Here is a 22,976-nt window from a genome sequence, read left to right as displayed (position 1 = left end):
TGCGCGGGGCGGCCCGCTCGGCATCCCCGCTGGGCACCCCCGCCCGGCCATCCGCCCCGCTCGTAGAGCCGCCCCGGGCGCCCCCTGGCTGCCGAGGGGCGGGCGGGCGGCGAGGGTGCGGGGAGCCCGGCGGCGCGGCCTGCGGGCGCCGCGGGACCCCGAGGGGCGGTGCGGGAGCGCTGGGGCGCGCGGGCGGGCGCGGCGCGGGGCTCAGGGTGCGCGCGCCTCGGCCTCGCCGCGCACACGCGCCTCCCGAGGAGAAAGAGGCGGCAGGCGGCGCGGGGCGGGGAGGAGGAGGGGGGGGCGCGGCGCGGCGCGGCGAGCTCGCCGCTCTCCCGAGTGTGCCTGCGCGCGAGCCGGCGAGCGGGTGAGTGCGGCGGCTGCCGCCCGGCCGGCCCGGCGGCGTCGGGGAGGGGGGCGCCGGGAGCCCAACCTGGGGTGGGGGGCGGCGGGCGGCCCCGGCGCGACTGGGATGCACCTTCAGCGCCGCTTTTCGTTGCAGCGCGCGGGCGGCCCGAGCCTCGGCGGCGCTGACACCGAGACATCCCACCATGGACAGCTTCGACTTAGCCCTGCTCCAGGAATGGGACCTCGAGTCGCTGTGGTGAGTCCCCGCGCCGGCCGCTGGGGCAGGCAGGAGAGACCAGGGGCGGCCGCGGCGGCCAGCGCCTCACCTGGGCCGGGGGCTTGGCTGTGGGGGTGGGGTGGGCCGGGGCGCCCGCGGCGCCGGCTCCTTTCTGCCTCCCCCGGGTGGATGCGCGGCCGCCTTCCCGTCTTCTTGCCCCCTTTCCTGTCCCCTTCCCCCCTCGCCCCGGTGCTGCCTGCCCCAGCCCAGGGGCCGGTGATTCGGGGAGCCAGGGGACAGACAGAGCGCAGCCGTGGAGAGAAAAAAAGAACCGATTTCTAGAACGTGTCACTAGTGCCCGGGATCCACCCCTCGACCCCGTACCCCGTCTTCCCTCCCTGTGTCCCCTCCCTCTTCTGCGAGAGCCTCTGGTTCCCACCATCGACCCCCTGGAGTTGGGGCTGCAGCGAAGTGCCCTAGAGGATGCTCCAGCCACTGCGTGTCGGCGCCAGGTCTGGGCGGCTGCGTCCTTTCTGTCCCCTCCCACCCACTCCCACTCGACACGGAAAGTGAGCACCAGGGCAGGGGGACGAGTGTTTTTCTCTGTGCGGGAATTCCAGAGGCCTTGGCCCGGGAAAACTCATCTCCTAGAGGTTCCCAATTCCTTTGGGCCCTTTCTGCACACCTCCCACTACAGTTGTCCCCTCTCGCCCCCTGTATCCCTTTATGCCCCGCTCACGGCCCGCAGCCCCGGGAGCCCTCCGGGTTCTGTGCTCAGGTTCTCACACTGAAGAGCTGCTGTAGGTAAATCGCCGCTAGAAGCAGTTCAATTCCAGTTGTGGGTGTTTTAAAAATCCCATTGGCTGCTTCAGCATCTTTTTTATCTCCCCCCCACCCCCCACGCCTAAATTTTTCCAACCAGCCCTATTCAGGTGGTAAAATCAGTGCTTGCATATTCCTGGAGGAACTTGTGTTACGTTTAATATTTACGGCAATGAACATCTGCTGAAACAAGCATATTAACTGCACTCTGTTCTGCCGCTGGTCATCACTTATTGTAGAGCTGGGCTTTTTTTTCCTCTTTAATTCAGTAGAGAGTCCACATGTGTCTACAGCCGCAAGTGGTATGCACATGAATATGTAAACATGTAAAGCTAAGCTGCTTTATGACGTGTAGTCATTGAGCTGATGTGTGGATGTGTGTGTATTTTCAATGATTTCGGCTTCTAGTGACTTTTGCCTTCTAAAGCCAGGTTTATCAAACTAAACTAGACACAAAGCTAGCGCCTCATCGAGCAGATTTTAATAAAAGGTGCAAAGATGTCTAAGTACAGCTTGCTCTGCATAACATGGGCACCTATAAAATACACAAGGATGGGTCCTAATGTAATAAAACTTTTATGTATTACACTGGGAACTTCAAAGAGTCAATGTCGAAAGAATATGAAACATGTTATTACTCTATAAAAGTTGCTAATTACTGTGTTGTTGCTCCTGGGGTTATTTCAGCCTTTCATTTACAGATACCTATTACTTTACAGGTTTACATTTAGGAATGTTGGTTTCTGGCACAAATTCAATGGGTTTCCAGATAGAAACTGTGCTTTAAAAATGACTTTTGCTTTTCAATGGCACTTTTTCAGTTAAAGGGGAGAACCTATTGTTTTGGCATATTTTCATGCTGTTTGTCTGCGTACTGACTCACATTGAAACCCCTTCATGATTTTTACAAGTAATATTTTGAAATTATCAGCCGTAATCCGTGGGCTTTTCTAGCACAGGGCCTGAGCCTTATTTCCCTTTGCATCCTTAGTTCCCAGGTGAGTTACCTGGAGCACAGTTATACAACAAATGTCTGTTGAATTTACTTGAAATTTACATTAGCTACAGTATACTTACTATTTTTAAAAGTGAAAAAAATTACGCAGTTTTAAAAAGTTGCTATACTGGCAGTCAGATTTTAATCAAGGCATCAGTTTATGTTTGCCTTATGAAAGTGTGCAGCCTCTTGCTTACAATATAGTAGGACAGTTTGGCTCGACTGAGAGAGTGATTCTAGCTTGCAGATGTGGAAATAACATTTTACAGAAGCTTATATATTTCTGATAAAGATAAACCAAACTCCTTGAGTATGCATTTTAACACAGACATTTTCTCAGTTATGGATGAATTTTCTCAGTTATGGATGGTATTTTCTTTCTAACTCAATTTAATGGCTTATGTTTAAATTTACAAGTTTTTAAGTTTATGGTTACTTTTAAATTATGAGTAATCCACAATAACTAACATTTGTATACTTCCTGCGTGTCAGACTTTTTTATATCCATTGTTTTCTTATTTGAATCTCATAACAGTCCTGGAGGTGGTAAGTGGTAGTAGTCCCATTTTATACACAAGGAAATGGAGGCTTTGAACTGTAAAATGACTTCACTGAGACCATAAAACAAACCACAGCAGAATTTTTTTAACTAACATTTACTGCACGCTTACATTTAGCAGACACGGTTCTAAGTACATGACGTGCTAATTCTGTTCTAAGTACAGAGTACATGTTTTAGCTCATTTAATCCTCACAACAACTTTAGGAAGCAAGTACTGTTGTTATTCCCATTTTACAAATTGGGAAATCGAGGGTAGGGAAGATCAAGTAATCTGCCCCAGGTCACACATCTAGACTTGGAGGCAATGTATTTGAACTAGGCATTAATTTCAAAGCTCAGTTTTCTGGTTTCAGATCCATTGCATTTCCCACACTACTGCAGATGACTCCCAGTTTATGTGGGCTGCTCTGAAATTAATTACAAAACAAAACCTTGATGGATTGGCAGTTCAGAAAGAGAAGGTCAAAGTCCTAAATGATATAAAACTAAAAATTTGAAGACAAAGTACCATGATTTAGGAAATTATGCTTTATATGAATTAACATACATACATACATACACATACACATACCCATATATATGTATAAATTTAAAGACCACTAAAAACTTCTTCCTTTAATTATAGAAAAATAGAAAAAACACTTTTCTTTTGAGAGGTTGGGGGAAGGTATAGTTTAATGGAAAAGAAACTGTATTTTAATTCCTAACAATTTTTTTCCAATTGGTGGGCATCATTTTCTAATAAAACCAATTGCAGTTTGTTACTTGTGACTGTGGCTTTGAACCTGAGCTGGCTTAGTCTAGTGGTCACAGAAAGTGTCCCCATATGACTATATAGTCTCCATATGACTGTATAGTCCCCATATGACTGTAGAGACAATATGAAAAGAAAAACTCGGTGCTGTTGTATATAATCGATGTAGACAATCAGCTGATAATTCAAGAACCATCTTCTCTGCCTCCTTATATACTCCCCCCCCCCACTCAGAAACACCTCTACTTATTTTTCAAGGGAGGTCTTTTGACCTCCAGGTAGCTGTTTCAACTTTTCTTTTCTGCCATACCTTAAAGTTGAGAAAGGTAAGACCGACTTCCACCTCTAATTCCATTTCCCATTTCTGGTTTGAAGTGAGAGTGGAGAATTTGGAGTAAGGCGAAGATACCCCTTCTGTACCCAGCTCCATAGCTTCATTCTGTGGAGTTGAATCCCTGGACACGTGGGGATTCAGTAGGTTCACGGGGGCAGATGTCCAGAGGAGCAGCGCCTGTCCTCAGCCTTCCCCTCCATCTCTTTGCTCTTCTTCCTGTTCTCCACCAGCTTTTGATCAGCTGCTGGGCATGTAAGCCATTCCTCAGGGCCTTTTAACAGGCTAACTGTTGCTTTTATACACTTAACAAATATTTATTGATTATCTCTTAAGTACGAGACCTTATGCTGGTTGCTGTAGGGGATACAAAGATAAATAACCATGGTTGTGCATGTTATTGTCTAGTAGAGGAATGAGAAGGGTGAAAAAGGAAGTTTTCAGCATTTTTGATTCAGAAGAAAGACCATACGTGGGAGTGGGGTGGATGGTAGAAGAGGGAAAGAAGAAAAATTGAGTTAAAAAAAAAAAAAAAACTTCCATAGAAAAGATGACCTTTGAACTGATTCTTGGAAGATAAATGGAATTTTTACACACTGTGGGGGTGGGGGGTATTGAGAGGACATAGAGGCATCTTGGGCAAAGAAAGCACTTGAACAAAGGCTTAAGATGCAGAACTTTGTAATCGTGAGTTGCTTTCAATGAAGGAGAAGTTTTCCAAAAGGAACTTAGTCCAAATTAGATTTACTCTTTCTTAAATATAAACACATTTTAGTTACTGGGGAGAAAGTCTATTTGAAATACAATAGTAAATATTCAGATCCCTCTCTACAACCCCCTTCCTCCCCCGCCCCCCCACATAGCTTCATGTAGGCCAGAAGCCATTTATTTCTGTTCAGCTAGGCATTTTATAATCTTTCAAATTTGAACCATTTGAAGCTGTAATAAATGGATAGTTTCATGCTCATCAATTTGTTCAATTCAATAACAGAGAATATTAGGCAGTACTATAGGGTAGGTACTGTAGAGCAGTGGCTTTCAAATGTTTTAGACCATGACTCACAGTAACAAATACGTTTAACATTACAACCTACTACATTCCTGCACACACATACACATACGTACCTGCAACAGAAGTGTCATGAAATTACACTTATCCATGTATGATGGATATGTATGGTGCACTTTGACAATTTCTATTTCTTTTTCATTTTTTTAAAATTTCCCATTCATGGGTTGAAACATGCAGTTTCAAAAAAAAACACCACACAGACACAAAAAAACACAATAAACAAAAACCCAAAACACCCTACTGTAGGGAATGCAAAGAAAAGATAGAGAGTTTGCTGGGAACTTGTAGGGCAATAAGCCATACACATAAATAGCTGCAATACAAAGCTGACACAGCCAGTTTCAGAGGATGCGGGCACATCCAATTGAGAGAGTGGGACCTTCATGGTAGAGTGGCATTTGAAATGGACCCTGGACAAGCAGAATTTCAGAAGGAGAAAATAAAAGGGAGGAAAGTCCACCCGTAGGAAAGACTGTGAATAGAAATAAGGAGGAATGAAGTGTGGAGCTTGTTTAGTGAACACAGGGTGGACATGGCCTGCACTCCTGGCGGGGGGGGAAGCAGAGCACTGACAATTTAGTCTCCAAGTGGGTGCTTTCCAGGAGTGCTGATCTACACACTTGGTTCTCTTCAAAGCGACCGCTGGCGGACATGCTCAGACCATAGCTTCCTCCAGACCTCCTTAGACAGGCTTCCTGGCCCTTCACAGTGTCAGCAAACTACCTCAGACCCCTGATCTTGACCCTCAGGTACCTCGACTCCCTTTCCTCCAGTCCCAGCAAAGCAAATATTTCAAGATCTACCCCCATTCCATTTATCAGCCTTCAGGGAACAAGGCAGTGCACCAGGACACAAAGGGCAGAAGTTGGGGAGCATGGTGGGTGGAGGCACCACCACCTTCACTTAGCAGGACTGAGCCCTGGTGTTGGTTCTGCAGCAGATTGGTCTAGAGCAGTGAAGGTGACGGCACTCACTCTCATTGGCTAGAAGTGACTCTGTGCTTGGCTGCAGGACTCTCGTTGGCTGAGAGCCCCAGAGCTCGGGAAAGGGACTCAGCAAGTGCAGGGTGAATGTATTTCCAAGAAGAGCGGCTTTCCACGGTGAGGGCCTGTGGGCTGCAGCCATGAAGGAGCTGGTGGCCAGTGTGGAGAAGGCAGGGATGTGTGAATGAGAAGCAGTGAAGTGCTGGCGGCAGGTAGCTGAGTACTACATCTACCCAGCCCATAGGTGGTGTGTTTTGGAGCAAGCCAGGTGAGGAGACAGGTAATTGAGGGTGCCGAGGACGCGAGCTTGCTTGGCTCGGGGCCACCAGGATAACTGGGGGAATGCATAAGATGTTCAGATGGGTTTTAACCAGATGCCTTTTGATGACGCTGAAGATGAGTGTTGCGTGTGGGGAAATGATTCCTTCCTGTGTTCCAGATTCTCTTTTTTGAAAATGTAGGAGGGTTAGAAAATGCTAAGAATCTATTTTGGGAGAATGTCCCTCTGAACCAATGGGTCTAATCATTGACACTTTAGGTTTAACAACTTGGACGAGGCCCTTTGGCATAATATTGATTAAAGTAACAGTGAAATTAGGGGGAAAAAATTAATCTCTCAAAATGGAATGCAAGATTTTGTGTGTGTGTAAATGAAATTTGTAACCTGGAGTAACTTTGCCTGTTTAAATTTTCTTTCTTTTGGGAATGAAGCCTTGGTGGCAAAATCAAGGCCATAAAAAACGATTTTAATATCATTTAATGGTAACATAATGTTTCCTTGCTTTATTTCAAAGTGAAATCCATAAAACTTACATTCAATTTTGCCTGTTCCCTTTTGTCTGGGAATTTAACTGAAGTTTCTGAATTCAGCTGTCTCCAGCCTTGCTTTCTGTTTGGCCCTGGGCAGCTCACTATTTTTTTCATTTCCTACTCTCAGTCTTGGTTTAATCACTTACAAAGTGACAGCACTTATACTGGCCTACCTCATAAGATTGTGATGTTAAGTAATAAAAGTGTCAATTGCTTTGTGAATGCCAAATGTAGTTCTTTTATACCCTTTGCTTCCTTAAAAATGCCTCTTCATCATAAACAAGGAAGGATACAGAAAGGCCACATTGGGTCAGGTCATCCATGTGGTGCAGAGTTCTGTGCCTGGAGATGGCACGCAGGGACATTTTTGAGCAGAGGTTGATCGTTTTTCTTAGTTGTACATCATAGTCTAGCAGACAAATATGCCTTTACTTATGTTGTACTACTAACATGTAGATATATTAACCATTACATAATCTTTGATGTTTCATGGAGAATGTATTGAATTACCACCCATTACATCAAATGACTTCATTTGGCACTGTGGGTCTCATTAAATTATGTCAGGCTAATCATAATTTAGTTTCAATAGAAACAAAATACACAGCTACACTAGGGTAAGAGGATACCACACCATCCAAGAAGCTAAAGGGGTTGAGTCTGTGGAAACGTAACACCTGGGGACATGAGAGGGGCCCTCAGAGTGTTTGAAGGAGTTGGGAAGTGGGGAATAGAGTTGTTCTGGGTTGCTCAAGGGCATGAGAAAGACAGTGGGTGTGACAGTATCTAATAGCTCTGTGATAGGGCTGTCCTAGGCTGTCTTAGAGGTAACCATTTCCTGTCTCTAGGAGGCTGTAGACCCCCTGCCAGGTACTTTGTAGAAAGAGATTCCTGGGTAAGTGGACCAGCCGCAATAAGTTATCTCCCAGAGGTCTTCCACCTTAAGCATTCTGTGATCATTCCATTCATAGGGTTGCAGAATCCAAAAGTGCAGAAGTCGTTAATGGTACTTGTGTCTTCTTTCCCTTTGGAGTTTCTCCACTCACATGTGGAGAAAGGCAGAGGGTACTTAAACTTCTTCGCGTAGTTTCTTCCCAGGAGGTTCATTGTTGGCTGAGGGAAACAAAAGTGACTAACATAGCAACTCAGTTTCGAGCTAGGTGCTTAACTTGATACTGAAAATAATTTTATTTTTCCTTTTTTGTGGACAGGAAATTAGTTTTCAAAAATCCTCTGGAGTGTTGTAGTGTGAGTCTTTTAGTTAAAATTTTCCTGTCATACCTGTACTGTTTACCTGAGTTATGGAGTGACAGAACAAATTTTCTGTCAGTGTTCATTGAAAAGTTAATTACTTACTGGGCAGTTTAGATAGAAACAGGCTTGACTTCAGTGGATCATCTCCAGTTCTGGGACATAATCTGTTTTTGTTTTCAAATTTCAAAATATACTTGTTTTTCTATGAAGTAAATCATGTGGAGGAGGAGAACCAGAGCTTAGCAAACTATTTTGAGGATGTAGGTCAGTATGCTCTCTATATTAACTGTCACCCAGGCTCGCTAGTGCTTCTCAAACTTGAATGTGCATCCAGATAACTTTGGGATATCGGTAAAATATCAATTCTGTTTTAATAGGTCCAGGGTGGGGCTATGATTCTACATTTCTAACCAGCTGGTCCACAGACTTACCTTTGAGTAGCAAGAACTAAAGGGATAAACATTCCTTTGAAAAAGAAGCTCTTTCAGAATACTTCATTTTTCTTCCTTTTTATTTTGGGGTGGCTTTGTATAATAACATTACAATTCCATAATTCTGGGAAGTTACATTTAGATGCAGCATTTATTTTATTTTTGTGCGTCTTTCTAATATTTCTGATGAGTGAGGGGGTGGTTAATTGTATCCTAGTGGGGCTATAGTGGGAAATAAACGCGAAAACCTAAATAAACACAGTTTGTAATAAATAGGCTAATCCCTTTCTAGAGCTTTACAGTTCTTGTCAGTCCTTCAAAGGCTGGTTCCTTCTGCATCAGGAGAGAATGCTGAGGGCCTGGATGCTCTTATAGACACTTCTGGATTTGTCAGGAATCTCACCATAACTCCCGTAGGAGCCCAGCACTCGGCCCAGATGTCCACATTCTCTCTTTAGGAGGGAACTGGGGTGGGGAGTGGCATTCGCCAATGCCCCAGAAGGGGCAGGCAGCTCTTTGCAGAATTACTGCATTACCCTGTGGCCATAGCTGAAAGTGACACCTTTCCTAGTGTCCTAGGAAAGTGTCAGACACCTGTCGCAGCACTGCTGACCATCCTCCCCCTCAGCCCTCACCACAGTGCCCTGAGTCCATCAGGTGGTGAGACTGAGCCGCACTCTCTGTTTCATTTCCCATCTTATTTCATTAGAAAAATACGTGTAGACAGGACTGATTATGTGAGTAAATACAGCACAATTGACTGAATTGCTATGAGATTGGTGTGAGGTTTATTTATTTTATTCTTAATGAAGGTTTGTGTGTGTATGCGCATGCTCACACACACACACACTCACACACACACTCACACAACTCACACACTCTCACACACTCACACACACTCACACACACTGTCACACACACATTCACACACACTCATACACACACTGACAGACTCACACACACTCACACTCACTCACACACACTCACACACACTCATACACACATACTCACACACACTCAAACACACACACTCACACACACACTCACACACACTCACACACACACTCTCATACGCACATGCTCACACACACTCACACACACTTCCATTCTCTGAGATGGGCACAGAAGACAAGCCTGTTGCCAACAAGAGAAAGCCAGATTGGGTTTCAACAATTGTGACTTTCAGATTTGGAAAAGAAAGCTGACTTTTCAGAACTAGTAGTGACCAATTTAACTGCAGCCTTGGGACGTGTGATCCTACAGAGGAAGTGTGTGCAGTGCCTTCTAACCCATTCGTTGTTTGGGGCAGGACTTCTTATTTGTGCTTCTGGTGGTCACGAGACTGCCTTCTACATCATCATCCATTATGTGACCCGACTAATTGTGTTTAACCACTTCTTGTGATCTGCAATATTACGTCCCTCTAATGTAACTTCTTCAGACTGGGAGGAGAGAGCGCGGCTGTTACCCTCAAGCATGGATTTGGGTCAGGCCCGTAGTAAGGAAAGCAAGTGTTTGATTATTGCTTTGGTTTGTACTAGTGTCATCAAATTCATGCATTTTCTTTCACATGGGAGAAAACACTATTTATTGGCTACCAATATCTGGTACAAAGAATGGAGTAGTCAGGTGATTTAGACACCTGTTGCAAAACAAAAAAGGACTCTCAGCGTCAGTGGTTTGCTTCGGGGAGGGGGGAACACCTGTTTTGTTCCTTATAAAAAACACACACAAACAAATGAAAAAGCAACTGATGATAGTCAGCTGAATTCTGCACTTCGGTTGCATTATTTGGACTTTTAGCCTTCACTGGGAAGACAGGCGGTCAGCATGGCCCTGCTTGCTCCTTCTCATACCAACCCTCTTCCATGGCTGAGAGCCCGCTGGTGTCGTTCCTCAGGACTGCCGGGCTGGAAAGGGCCACTGGGGGTTAAGGACTTACCTCAGACTAAGAGGCAGGTATTGGCTGTGGACTCCGCAGTTGACTGACACAGAGGCTCAAGATTCAGAAAGTTTGCTGCCTCCACTTTCTGAAGTGGCCTGCCTAGCCCCTCTCCTGGTCTGACGTGGTGGTGGGTTCACCTGACAGGAGGGTGTAGCTTTAGAGACCCTCTGAGCAGAATATATGAGCTGTCCATCATAGACTGCGGCATCAGCAGTAATGGGAAGCCCATGCTACTCCAGAAAGCATCCGTGTGTAAGAGCCTTCTCTTTTTGATGTCTAATCAAATGGCTTACCATTTTACAGTGGTATACCAGTTGCACCCCGAGCTGTGTGGCTCTAGGGGGAAGACTTGGGCCTGGCCTGTGCTGTCAGGGCTCAGGTTAGGGTGATGCTCAGGTTAGGGTGATGCTGTGCCTGACTGAGCGCCAGTACTGTTGAGGGATATTTGGCACTCGGGACAGATGCTGTGTGCAGAGCCCGCCGTGTCCTTCTCAGAAGCATGTCCACGCACAGGAGAGGGCCATGTGGACTCCTGTTTGGGTTTCTTTCACTGAAGATAGGTCCTTTCCCGGAATATGGCACAGCCTCTTCTGAGAATTAAACCTTTGAGGTGACTTTCCCTTAGAGTGTGTTTTTAATAAGCAGAGCTTCATCTCTTAATATGAGCAGAACAGCTGACAGTCTTTTGTGGAAAAGCTGGTGAATTTTACCTACTTCCTAGTGACCCTGCCTCTTTGCTCCCAACCCCCCCTCTTGAATTAAAACTCCAAGGCTGAGTTAAGAAATTCTGTGTATATATATTAAATATTTATAGTCTAAAAAGAGAGTATGGGTATTTTAGTTTCTAATATTTAGGTAGGTAATTAGTTACATAAATTAATTTGTATTCTTTTCCTTACTCTTATCCCTCAGCAGGACAAAAATGATATTTTAAAGCCCTTAAATACCAGAGGTACCAAAAAAATGTATACATGTCACTTGTAGTCATCTTTTGTTACTGGTATATATTGAGTATTACAATTTTAATACAGTTTTTTCCTTTCTTAAAATATGTATACTTTTTTTTGGTGCCCTCTGTATTATATACAATGATGTAACAGAGTATGGATACTTTAAGTTGCTCTTTATAACTTTCTTCCTCTAGATTTATAGGTTTCTGGGTTGAGATGAACAACTATGTATCCAGCCAGAAGCAGAAGTGAATAGACCCCATTTCTAGTTCTTGATGTGTTTGTACTTTAGCCAGGAACAGATTATTTAAAATAATCTCCGTAGAGTTTTATGTGCTCTAATAAGGAATCCTATGGCATACTATGGGTACCCTACTCGGTATGGAGTTTTAGGGACGATTTCCTGGAGAAAGTGACATCTAGATTGATGACATGTTTGGATTTAAACATGCTGCCTTTGAAGTACCTGTGGGCCATCCTGGTAGAACTGCCTGCAGAAAGTTTGCTGTATGATAATGATGTTTAGGAAGAAGGTTAGGACAGGAAAGCAGATTTGGGAGTTATCAGCACACAGATGCTGGTGATAGTCACGAGATTGGACGGGATTATGCAGGAAGAGTGAGGAGAGAAGGAGAGGTAGGCTGAGGACACTGGGACGGCAGTGGGAAGGAAGGCAGCCCCGGAAGGAGGTTAAAAAGAAGTGGTCCGGGAGGTTGGAGACCAGGAGAGATGGGGGCCATGGTCAGCTGCTGTAGAGCAGTCAGTCACCTTACGTGAGAAGGTTGATGTGGTCTGTGGAGTTGGCAGTAGGGTGAGAGAATAAATGGGAGGTGGGCGAGTGGACAGTCTGAATGCTCTCTCTCTCGAAGGGAAAGGCGAGCACACTGATGGAGGAAGGTCTCAGAGAAGGCAGTGGGTGGGCCAGGCCCAGAGGAAGAGGAAGAGGAAGAGGAATAGCATATGGGTGGGTATAGTTATAGATATATTGGGGGCAGTGGAAACTTTAAAAAACAGAGCTGTGAGAAATGGAAGTTGCAGAGAATGAAACTGCAGAGAAGAGGGTACTGTCAAATATTTGCCTCTAAAATATCAGTGATAAGTGTTTCATAGATGTCTTTGGATCAGTGATGAATGAATGAAAAGCCTGCATAAGCCACTTGAGCATAAATTCATGTCACACCATCCATAATTTAAGTGTTTATAGAAATACTTTTGATTCAGAAGTAATTGGATGAGGCTACAGAGCCAGGAAAAATTTGTGGACTTTCCTAATTGTGGACTACCTAAATGGATTTTTTTTTTTTAAAATCAGGTTTAACTTTTTGATTTTTTTTTTTTTTTTGGTATACTGATTATGTGGAATCTGAAGAATAGAATAAACAAGCAAACAAAACAGAAATGGACACATAGATACAGAGAACAAAATGATGGTTGCAAGATGGGCGGGGGTTAGTTGAGGGGATGGGTGAGAAAGGTGAAGGGATTAGGAACTACAATTTGGTAGTTAAAAATAGTCATGGGGATGTGAAATACAGTATGGGAAATATAGTCAATAATGTTGTAAAAACTATGTATGGTGTCAGATGTATACTAGATTTATTGGGAGGTTCACTTCATAAATTACCTAACCACTGCGTTGTACACCTGAAACTAATATAAAATATTGAATATCAACTATAATTAAAAATACATATATTTTTAGTCATGGGATGTAAAGTACAGCATAGGGAATGTGGTTAATGGTATTGGAATATCAATGTACAGTGTCAGATGGGTAGCAGACTTGGTGGGGTTATCACTTGTTAGGTGTGTAAATGTCTGATCACTATGTTGTTTTGTACTCCTGAAACTGATAAAAAAACAAACATACACATCATTAGTATACTTAAATGAATTGTTAAAAATTGTATTTAAACCCGCAAGACTGGCAGGTGCCCCAGGATGTTCCGACATCTCATGGTGGTATCTCCTCAGAAGGCCACTCAGTCATCTGGCCTCAAGGTTTCTTATGTGTGAGGAGGTGTAGTGAGTCCTTTACACGTACCATGTCTCATTTACTCTGCATAACCTATGAGGTAGGTCCTGCTAGTCCCTATTTCATAGGGAAGGAAACAAAGGTGTAAATAACTTACCCAAAGACCCACAGCTGGTACATGTAGAGCTGAGCTTTCCCCCAGGCATTGGGGCTCCAGAGTTCTTACACGTGGCCACCTAGATCCTATAAGAAATATCTCTCAGTGACAGAATTGTAGGGCATGAGTTCAGAGGTTCCTTCCCACCTCAAAACATGTATGATTGTGTGTATGTAGAGCATACACATATGCATATAGGTACACCTATATGGTCTGTGTGGAAATGAGGTGTGTATGGAAAAACATTTGAGATTTACTTTGTGTTTTTTTTAAAACCCAGAATGAATAATATACTGTGTCCAAATTACTACATATTTTGGACTAGTGGCATTCGAATTAAACAGGCTTTCCTATGCAAGGAGCATCTGTCATTCATTGTCATTTAGGTATGGCTTTTTGTCTGTGTTTAATATGTATAAAAATATGCTATCTATATATCTTCTCTTAATCATTTCTATACTCATAAAACCACACATTTGACAAAGTTTTCTGTGGGAAGAATATGGTAACAACTGTTCACCACAGCTGGTCAGATCTACATCACACCTGAGTGTCACTCTACGGAGAACAGTAATGGGGGTGTGGCACTGCAGTCAGTAGAAGTACCTGAGGAAAGGAATCTGAAATTGTGTGTAAGGTGACTCTGTTTCAGGTAGATTACCTTGCGGTTTTTTGTTCCTACATAAGAACAAACTGTCTCTTATGGCTGTATAACTGACTCAATAAAAAGTGTTGCTTTGATGACATAGAAAGAGTAATTGGGCTTAATTTATGTCATGAGATATTTAGGTGAAGGAAAATTAATAGATTCCTGGCTTAAGGAATTTTGACATACCGAAACACATGACAAAAATTACTTTCAGTGTCTTCTTTAAAAATCCTTGAGAATAAGACAAATTTTAAGGTAAGTTAAAATATTCAGTTGGCTGAATTCCAGAAAGAGACGATTTGATAATGAGAAGGGAAAGGGGTTTGGAGCCAGCATACAGCGGGCTCAGGTTTGGACTGTGATTTACGAGGTGTGTTACCTGAAACAAGTAACTTAACCTTTGGGCCTGTTTCCTCGTGCACCAAATGGAGATAGTAGTGCCTACGCCACTGATTTGTCACGAAGATTAAATGAGATAATAAACATAAATTGCCTGGCACATAGGAGGGCCTCAAAAAATGGTAACTTTATTATTAATTCTTCTTTTCCTTCTCATGGTTACTGAATATTTTGATTAGCAGTTGTATTCAATATTTGTATCATTCTGTCACTTAAAACATATTCACAGGCATTTATGTGAGTCACTATTTCAGTTTGTATCTTTGTAAAAAACTGATTATCTGTTTTTTCGAGGTCTGCTTTATTTAATGACTATCGCAGTCGGGTATGGAAGGTCGTCCAATACTTTCTTCCATTGCACACAAGAACTCTTTCTTATTGACTTGAAAATCCTGCTCAGTGCTGATATAATGAGCCCTATGCATTGTATGTAGGCGCTAAGAAATGTCTGTTTATAAAAATTATTATATGTATTTTGATTAAAACACAAAACAGAACTTGAAAATTGGTGAAGCAATTGTATTATTAAACTGTTTAGTTTAGATGAACTTAGGAGCAGTGACTTTTGATAGCCCAAGTGATGAAATTTCTAGTAATTTTTTTTCTTTTTTTCTGTCAGTATCAAACGATAGTCCTTCTCCTGTTTTGGATGGGTGGCTACCCCTTGACCTCATATCTCTACTTTGATCCACGTCCACATGCTTGCTCCCCAGTTTCTGAACTGAGAATGATCCCAGATTCTCCAGTTGGATACCAGCCCACTATGGTCTTGATACAACGAACCTAAGTCATGGATTCAGTATTTCTGTAGACTTCAGATTTGGGTGCTCTTTGCTCTTGGTCTTGATTTACCTTCTTCTGTCATCACTGCGTTAATTGCTGATATAGAATGTAGGGCAGATTTATATCAAATCACTTGATTCTGGCAAACCTGGTGATGAGTCATTACATATTTCTTTCATACTGAATTGTGAAATCAACATCCCCAAAGGGTAATTTATGACATTTATCAGGTTTGTCTACTTACAGATAAATTCAAGTGACAAGGAGGGCTAAACGTTAGGATGGCAGTTCGTATGTATCAGCTTTTGTCAGGTGATGCTGTGCTAATAAACAACCCCCAGATGTTAGAGGCTTACCGTTTCCAAGTGTAGTTCTTGTCCACGTTACATGCCAGTTAAAGGTCAGCTGTGCGCTAGTGTCTTTTGCGTTCTAAGACCCAGGCTGACAGAGTGCACCTTTTTGGAATATGCTGTCCTCTTGGTGGAGGGTAAAAAGAAACTCTTGCTGGATGGGGCAGATGTCATATGGCTCCTGTTGCATTGGCCTAATAAATCATAAGGCCAAACCTGACATCAGTAGTGTGGGAAATATCCTCCTTTCATAAAGCGTCACCTTGACGGCCAGCATGTCCCCTGGCAGCCTAAAGGGAGGGCATGGAAAAATTGGAAGCAATAATACAGTCTACTATGATCAGTATTTTTTTGTTTATCGGTATTTTTTAAATTAAAGAAAAATAGCAAGATTCAAAAAAGAGCTTAGAGAACTGTCTGGTAGCATGCATGTCCTTTTATATTATAGAAGATTTCTGCCTTTGGCCCATCATTCTCTTTTTAATGGAATTTACCACCTCTTGAATTTTCATTGCAAAAAAGGGGGACTGATGAAAATGTTTTCATTCAAAGAGCCAAAGTTTCCGTATTACAGGCTTAAAACATTAGGGAAATTGTTTTCGAAAATGTGCTCAGAATTTCATCTTTAAACAATTTGCCTTCACCATGTAGAGAATAGTACTTTAATTCAGTTACTAGGTTCTGATTCTTAAATTAATAACTTGACTTTGCTTGCCTCTGACTAATTAGAATCAAATTGTGGATGATTGGGAATCCAGACAATAAATTTTGCAGAAAAAGAAAAGTCTCATTAATGTTTTCTTTAACCAAATATTTACTTATAATTTGAGCTGACTGTGTTTCCCCGAAAATAAGACCTACCCCAAAAATAAGCCCCAGTTAAGATCGTCAACCAGATTTAGTGCGTTATGACAATGTCCCAGAAGAAGATGACATGACTGTATTTGAATAAATGTAGATTGTTGTATATGAAAAATAAGACATCCCCTGAAAATACGCCCTAATGCATCTTTTAGAGCAAAAATTAACATAAGACCCGGTCTTATTTTGGGGAAACATGGTAGTTTTGATTTTTGGGAAGATTTAAACAACAAAAGAAGATGTGGGAACATACAGAGACAGAGGGAATGATAATTGGCCAGGGATATGAGTGAATGAATGAATGAATAAATGAGTGTTTTTGAGATCCTGAGGTAGGAGGTGTGAAAGGCATTTGCTGGAACTTAACAGGATCTCTTGGAGCTGAGGCTTAACCTTGGCTCACTTTATGCCTCCCGGATCTTGGTATAGGCAGGGTCTATATTCAAGTCTTCAGGAAAGAAATAAATGTCATGCTTTTCTGAAACAGAGAACCGTATTCCTTTCTGTGTATGTTTGGTTTACGTCACTTACAAAGAAGCACATCCAATATTGTTGTAATCAGGTATCATTGCTTTGTTAATTCTGAGGAAATTGAAGAAGATATGAGTCCACACCAATATCGTGAAGTGCTTCATGGTGTCACAAATCTCTGGGAGACGAGGCTGAAGTAAAACTATGAACTAAATAAGTGAAAACGTAGACATTACTTTCTAGTCTGTGTGAGCATCGAGATGTAATATCTTGAACTGGTTGCAATTGGTATAAAGTGCTCTGAAGAAAATCCATTAGAAGAGAATTAAAACTTGAACAGGTTAGTGTTCTTTAATGGGCGTAACAGAAGATCTTTTGTTGCTGCAAAGCCTTTTCTAATTGTCACCGCTTCAACTTCTTTGTTATAGTAACAAAAGTATCTATCCTGCCACATTTTCTAGAACTGTGTGTATACCAGGAAACATTTCTCTTACCCAAATGTCATGGATAGTTTAAAAAGCCAAAGGAACTTCTGAATTTTATATTTCTCTATCTCAGGTTGAGCTTAATGAAATTAGCAGAGCAAGCTTTTTAGTGCTTTTTAGTTGCTAGTAATTGTTTATTGATGGAAACACTAATCACGGATATTTTTACTTTGTATTTTGTATATTGATCTTGTCTCCTGCAACCTTGCTGAATGTATTCATTCATTCTAATAGGTGTGTGACTGTGTTTGTGTGTGTGTGTGTATTCCTTAGGAGTCTAGCTACATAAGATCATGTCATCTGTGAATATAGTTTTCCTTCTTCCTTTCCAATTTGGATGCATTTAAATTTTTCTTTTTTCCTGTTTGGCCTGTTAGAACCCCCACTACAATGTTGAATAGCAGTGGTAAGAGTAGCCATCCTTGTCTTGTTCCTGATTTTAGGAGGGAAGTTTTAGGTCTTTCACTATTAAGCATGATGTTATCTGTAGGTTTCCATACGCTTTATCAGGTTGATGAAGTTCTGTTATATTCCTAATTTGTTGAGTGTTTTTATCATGAGAGAGTGATTTTTTTCAAGCTTTTTCTGCATCTATTGAGATGATCATGTGGATTTTTTTCCTTTATTATTGTTGTTTATTATAATGACTGATTTTTGTGTGTTGAACCAACCTTGCATTTCTGGAGTATCTCACTTGGTCCTGGTGTATAATCCTTTTGTACACTGCTGGATTCATTTTGCCAGTACTTTGTTGAATGACTTCTTTTGAAAACAGACTTCTCAAATTTCATTTTGATTTTAGAAGCTCATGAACATTGGAGAGGAAAATAAAGAAATGTGTTTTTCCCAGGCCTTCCCCATGGAAATATGGAAGCTTCATTTCTGCACATATTCTGAATGACTGTCCTTTAAGTGATAATCAAATTTCAGAATTCCCACATGGTGTTAAATTATATGTCACATTCAGGTTTTAGGTTGTGACCTGTACAAGTCATTCATTTTTTGGCGGGGGGGGGGGGCATGGGGACTTAGTTTTCTAATCAGTAAACAGGATTATGAGAAAATGAAATATGGTAATGTGAATGTGCTCATAAGATGACTTCATGATGGTAAGATATAATTATTTGTATTGTAGAGATATGTAAATATAATTATTTAGCACAGGGTGACAAATTCAAATACCTTCAGGGGCTAAGAAGACCAAGTAAATGTCTGAAGCAGTAACACAATTGGATGTTCATTTTACTGTCAAAATGCCATACACACACACATATGTATATTTTGTATGGTGACAGTTCTCCCTGGTGTGTGACTTGGTTGGAGGCAGGAACACAGGAGTAATTAAGAGTTAATCCTGGCTCTGAACCAGATGTTATGAGTCCTGGCGCCCACTCTGTCGCTTGCTTGTTATGGATAACTGTTTGTCACCTGCGAACTCTGGAAAAGCATAGTCAGTTCCTACCGTGTTTCCCCGAAAATAAGACTGGGTCTTATATTAATTTTTGCTCCAAAAGACACGTTAGGGCATATTTTAGGGGGTGTCTTATTTTTTCATGTACAACAATCTGCATTTACTCAAATACAGTCATGTCACCTTCTTCTGGAACATCATCATAATGTACTAAATGCGTCCGTCTGGCTGACGATCTTAACTGGGGCTTATTTTCAGGTTGGGGCTTATTTTCAGGTTAGGTCTTATTTTTGGGGAAACACGGTATCACAAAGGATTGGCATCAGGATGAAATGAGTTCACATGTGTAAAGTGCTTTGCAGAGACTTAGTAAATGCCGTTCCTTGTACACATTGATGGGCTTATTTTAAGAACTTGCTCAAGAGGGAAGTTAGAAGCTGGACCAGAACCCAGACCCCCTGATTCCCAGGCTGGGAGAGAAGAGAAAGGAGTCACTCTCTCCAGAGCACTGTGTTCACTGTTCTGTCACTTGGTTTGGTGCTCTCTCTGTGTCCCTCCGTTCCTCCTCCCCTTTCTCGCTCTCTCTTTTCTGCTCCCTCCCAAAGAAAGAAACAACTCCCTCATCAATCCCCTTCTTTCTCTCTTAGCCTTGTAAAGCTGGGATTCTTAAACTGGAGGTCAGGGAACCCCCTCACATCATATGTACATTTTCTTTCTTTCGTTTTGGTCTTTTCTCAGAAGAGAGCCTACAGCTTTCATCAGACTCCCAAAGGCATCCGTGACCCCACTTGTGTGAGGGAGGAAGCGTCTGTGGCAGCAGCCGTTTTCCATCACAAGCAGAAGCTGGGGTGGCGCTTGGGGAGAAGTGTAAGAACTGTATTCCTTTGTTAGTGTTCCCGGCTGCAGCGGAGAGTGGGCACTAACCCCGGAGCTCGGCAAAGCCATTCTGCCAGGCACAGTGATTTTATCATGAAGACGCTGCGGAATCTCTTCTTGACTGTCTGAACAAGCCGAGACTTAGAGTCACATAGCTGGAGCCTGCAGACAGTGCAGGCCACGATTTGGAATGTCAGCCAGGGAGAACTCAGAGCCTGTAGGGCTCTCACGTACGGCGCGGGGGGAGTCAGGTGGCTTTGGTTTGTCTTAATTGCAAATGAGCTGTGGGACATAGCCTTTCTCATAACTGCTAAAAGAAAAATGCTGGTGTTCTGTGTTTAAAATAAAATTAAGGGGGCCCACGTGTTGTATAAGGACTTAGGAATTCAAATGCATGATTGCAAGAGCCATTTTATAAGAATACGTATCACACTATATGCCAAGGGCTTTTCAAGTATTAATTGCAATTTGAGTTATCCTGAAGGTCACGACTCGATGACAAAATCATGACCAAATAGCTTCACATCTCCCTTTTATAGCCCTAATGTAGCCCTCGATTTTTTCCCTCCATTATGCAATATTCAGATTTAGAACACAGTAGCTTTAACACAACTGATGGCAGTGCACTTTTTGTTGCAGTGGCAAGATCAAAGACTTTTTAGTCTGGCCAGAGTGCAGAAGTGATCCATTTCTCCCTGGCAGTGAAGCGGAAGACAGTACATGTTGGGGGCACTTAAGTAACCAGGGGCAGACAGGAGGGCTTTATCAGAATAACATTCTTTTGCCAAGTATGTGTGATAAAGCCAGGCTGAGACTTTGGGAATTTGGACCTGATCTATAGTTAGCATCCAGAAACCACTGTGGGGCTGTCACTGGCTAGGAGTTTCCAGTCACAGTTGCAGCTAAAGTTAGATAATTTAGGCATATAGGACAGTGTTTGCACTGTTTTCAAGTTTGTTTGTTCATTTGTTCACTAATTCATATTTCAACCCGTCTCAGTTTTTCCTGACATTAGGTTTACTTATGGGACATTGTTAGAAGGATCTGAATAATTCTTGATGAGACAAACCCATACTTGGGCAAAACCATCTTAAAAAGCTTTTTAAAGAACCAGATATTAAAAATTACTAAATCAAGGAAAGAAATGTCAATAGGAATTACTTTCTTTAAACGAACTTAAAGAAACCACATATATGCAAGAGCTATTAGGTTACATCTCACTTTTCCCCCCTAATAGACATAATTTCTTTACAGAGCCTGGCTATTGACTGTTAGGGGAGAGTTATTGATCAACAAGAGGCCAAATGTGGACTTAACCTCTGGCCATGCCTCTCATTGGAATCTGACTCTTTATTTCCGTATCTATAAAGTGGGGATGATGATACTATCCTGTCTACCTCATGGGGTGGTGTGAGAATTAAATGAATGCCTTCTCACAGCGAACCCAGGACAGTAGCTTACACGCAGCACTCAAATGCACAACTATTTTTTTCTCCAATGCTTCTGTGCATCAGAAGGAGCGACGGGTAAATCAGTCAGTTGTAGATAGAGGTCCTGTCACCTCATCGAGTTGTCCCTTCTCTCCTCTCTCTGTGAATCTAGGACGTGGGTGCAGTGTGGGCCAAACCAGTCCTAAGCCATGGGAGAGAGTGCTGCGGTGGCTTCTGACTGCTCTGCAGGCTGCGTTGCTAGTTTCTGAGCCTCCCTTTTCTTGACCTCTGTGTGGCTCCCATCTTTGCCTTCACCGTCATCCTCGGTTTCCACCTTCATCAGAGCCATTCTCTCTTGGAGAAGTACAGACTTCACTCTTCAGGTCCTTTGGCAGCACCGTGGAGCAGGGAGCAGCATTTCTGTATTGTCCTAGGGGCTGAGGTGGGTGACCCAGGCTGACGGGATGCAGGTTACTCTGAATGCTTATCATACAGATAAGTACGATATGGTAGCCGCTCTCTGGTCCCACTGGACACCTGGGGCAGGAAGGGTTAACCACGTGCCTAAGTGTTATAGCCAAGGGTTCTGGAGTCAGGGTTAGATTCTTGGTCTGTCTGCTCTGAAGTAGAAATTTGTCAGAAAAGCCTCCAAAATGCACTGATTCTTAATCTTCATCAATAAATCAGCCATTTAGTCCAAACAATACAAATTATTTCCTTCAAGGAGAACAACTGAGACACACTGTTAGTGCTGGGTGCCAACCTGTGCTTTTTTTTTGGAGTCTTACTCTCTTTCCCCCCCTGATGTATAAACCTTCCCTCCCTCCCTCTCTTCCTCCCTTTCTTTATGTAGCTGAGATGGTAGGCTTTACTTTTGCCTCTTGTCTTCAGGTGTCAGGAAAACGATGTATAAGAGAGGTGACAGATCTGCAGAGGGTTTTGTTTTTTAGTTTCAGCTCAAGTTCCAGATAAAAAGTATAGAGGAACAGAAAATGTTTAAGATGAATTATATTAATGTTTTAATTAGAAGTATATCCTTTGACAGTTATACAAAATTGTAAGCAGCCGTATAATACTATACAAGTAGCAATAATGGTGAAGACCTACTAATAACGAATAGCGTCTTATCTACATCCTCTCCAGTCATCACCATAACCTGCCGCAGCAGGCAGATGAGGAAACCAAGACACAGTTGGGTTTAAGTTCAAGTGTGAGAAAAGGACATAGTGCCATTCTGATTGTAGAGCCAAGCAGGTGTTTCCTCTCTCTCCCTCTTTTAAAGGATACGGCAGCTCCCTTAAACTGTTTCTGTAAACTGTGGCTCTTATTCTTGGTCCGTTTGCTGTGTCTGAGTGCTGGACGGCTGGAGCAGGCACTGTATGTCATACCCTACGGAAGTCATAGCGACAAGAATGGCAGTGAAGTGTGTAGGTAGTCAAGAGCAAGGAGATACAAGGCCGGCTGTTCTGTGTTCAAGGCCAGGAGCTCAAGGAACATGGAACTTCAGGGAGACTGACCTCTTCATCTTGTCTTATAACGAATGAGTCAGCCTCGTAGCACCCCTTCATCCAGTACTCAAGACATACCACATGCAACTAACTATCAGACTTACCTTGGACCCAGATGAAAATAAGCTTCAAATCAAGGAGCAAA

General features: G+C 42.6%; 1 protein-coding gene across 8 annotated transcripts in view; it reads left to right on the top strand.

The window, feature by feature from the left end:
* AFF3 (ALF transcription elongation factor 3) overlaps positions 1-22,976 on the top strand; it is a 543,284-nt gene that overhangs the window by 43,665 nt on the left and 476,643 nt on the right. For 4 of the 8 annotated variants that reach the window (XM_074332381.1, XM_074332380.1, XM_074332379.1 and 1 more), the window contains exons 1-2: positions 6-367; positions 503-604. In XM_074332381.1, coding sequence (XP_074188482.1) covers positions 552-604 — 53 coding nt within the window. In that variant the 5' untranslated portion in view covers positions 6-367; positions 503-551. Of the gene's footprint in view, positions 1-5; positions 368-502; positions 605-22,976 lie in introns of those variants that run through there. The other 4 variants (XM_074332383.1, XM_074332377.1, XM_074332384.1 and 1 more) reach the window with 1 other exon arrangement.

Source organism: Rhinolophus sinicus, linkage group LG05 (assembly GCF_036562045.2).
Source record: "Rhinolophus sinicus isolate RSC01 linkage group LG05, ASM3656204v1, whole genome shotgun sequence".
In the NCBI taxonomy this organism is placed as follows: Eukaryota; Metazoa; Chordata; class Mammalia; order Chiroptera; family Rhinolophidae; genus Rhinolophus; species Rhinolophus sinicus.
Note: the sequence above shows the minus strand (reverse complement) of the source record. Positions and strands in the feature narration are given on the sequence as shown.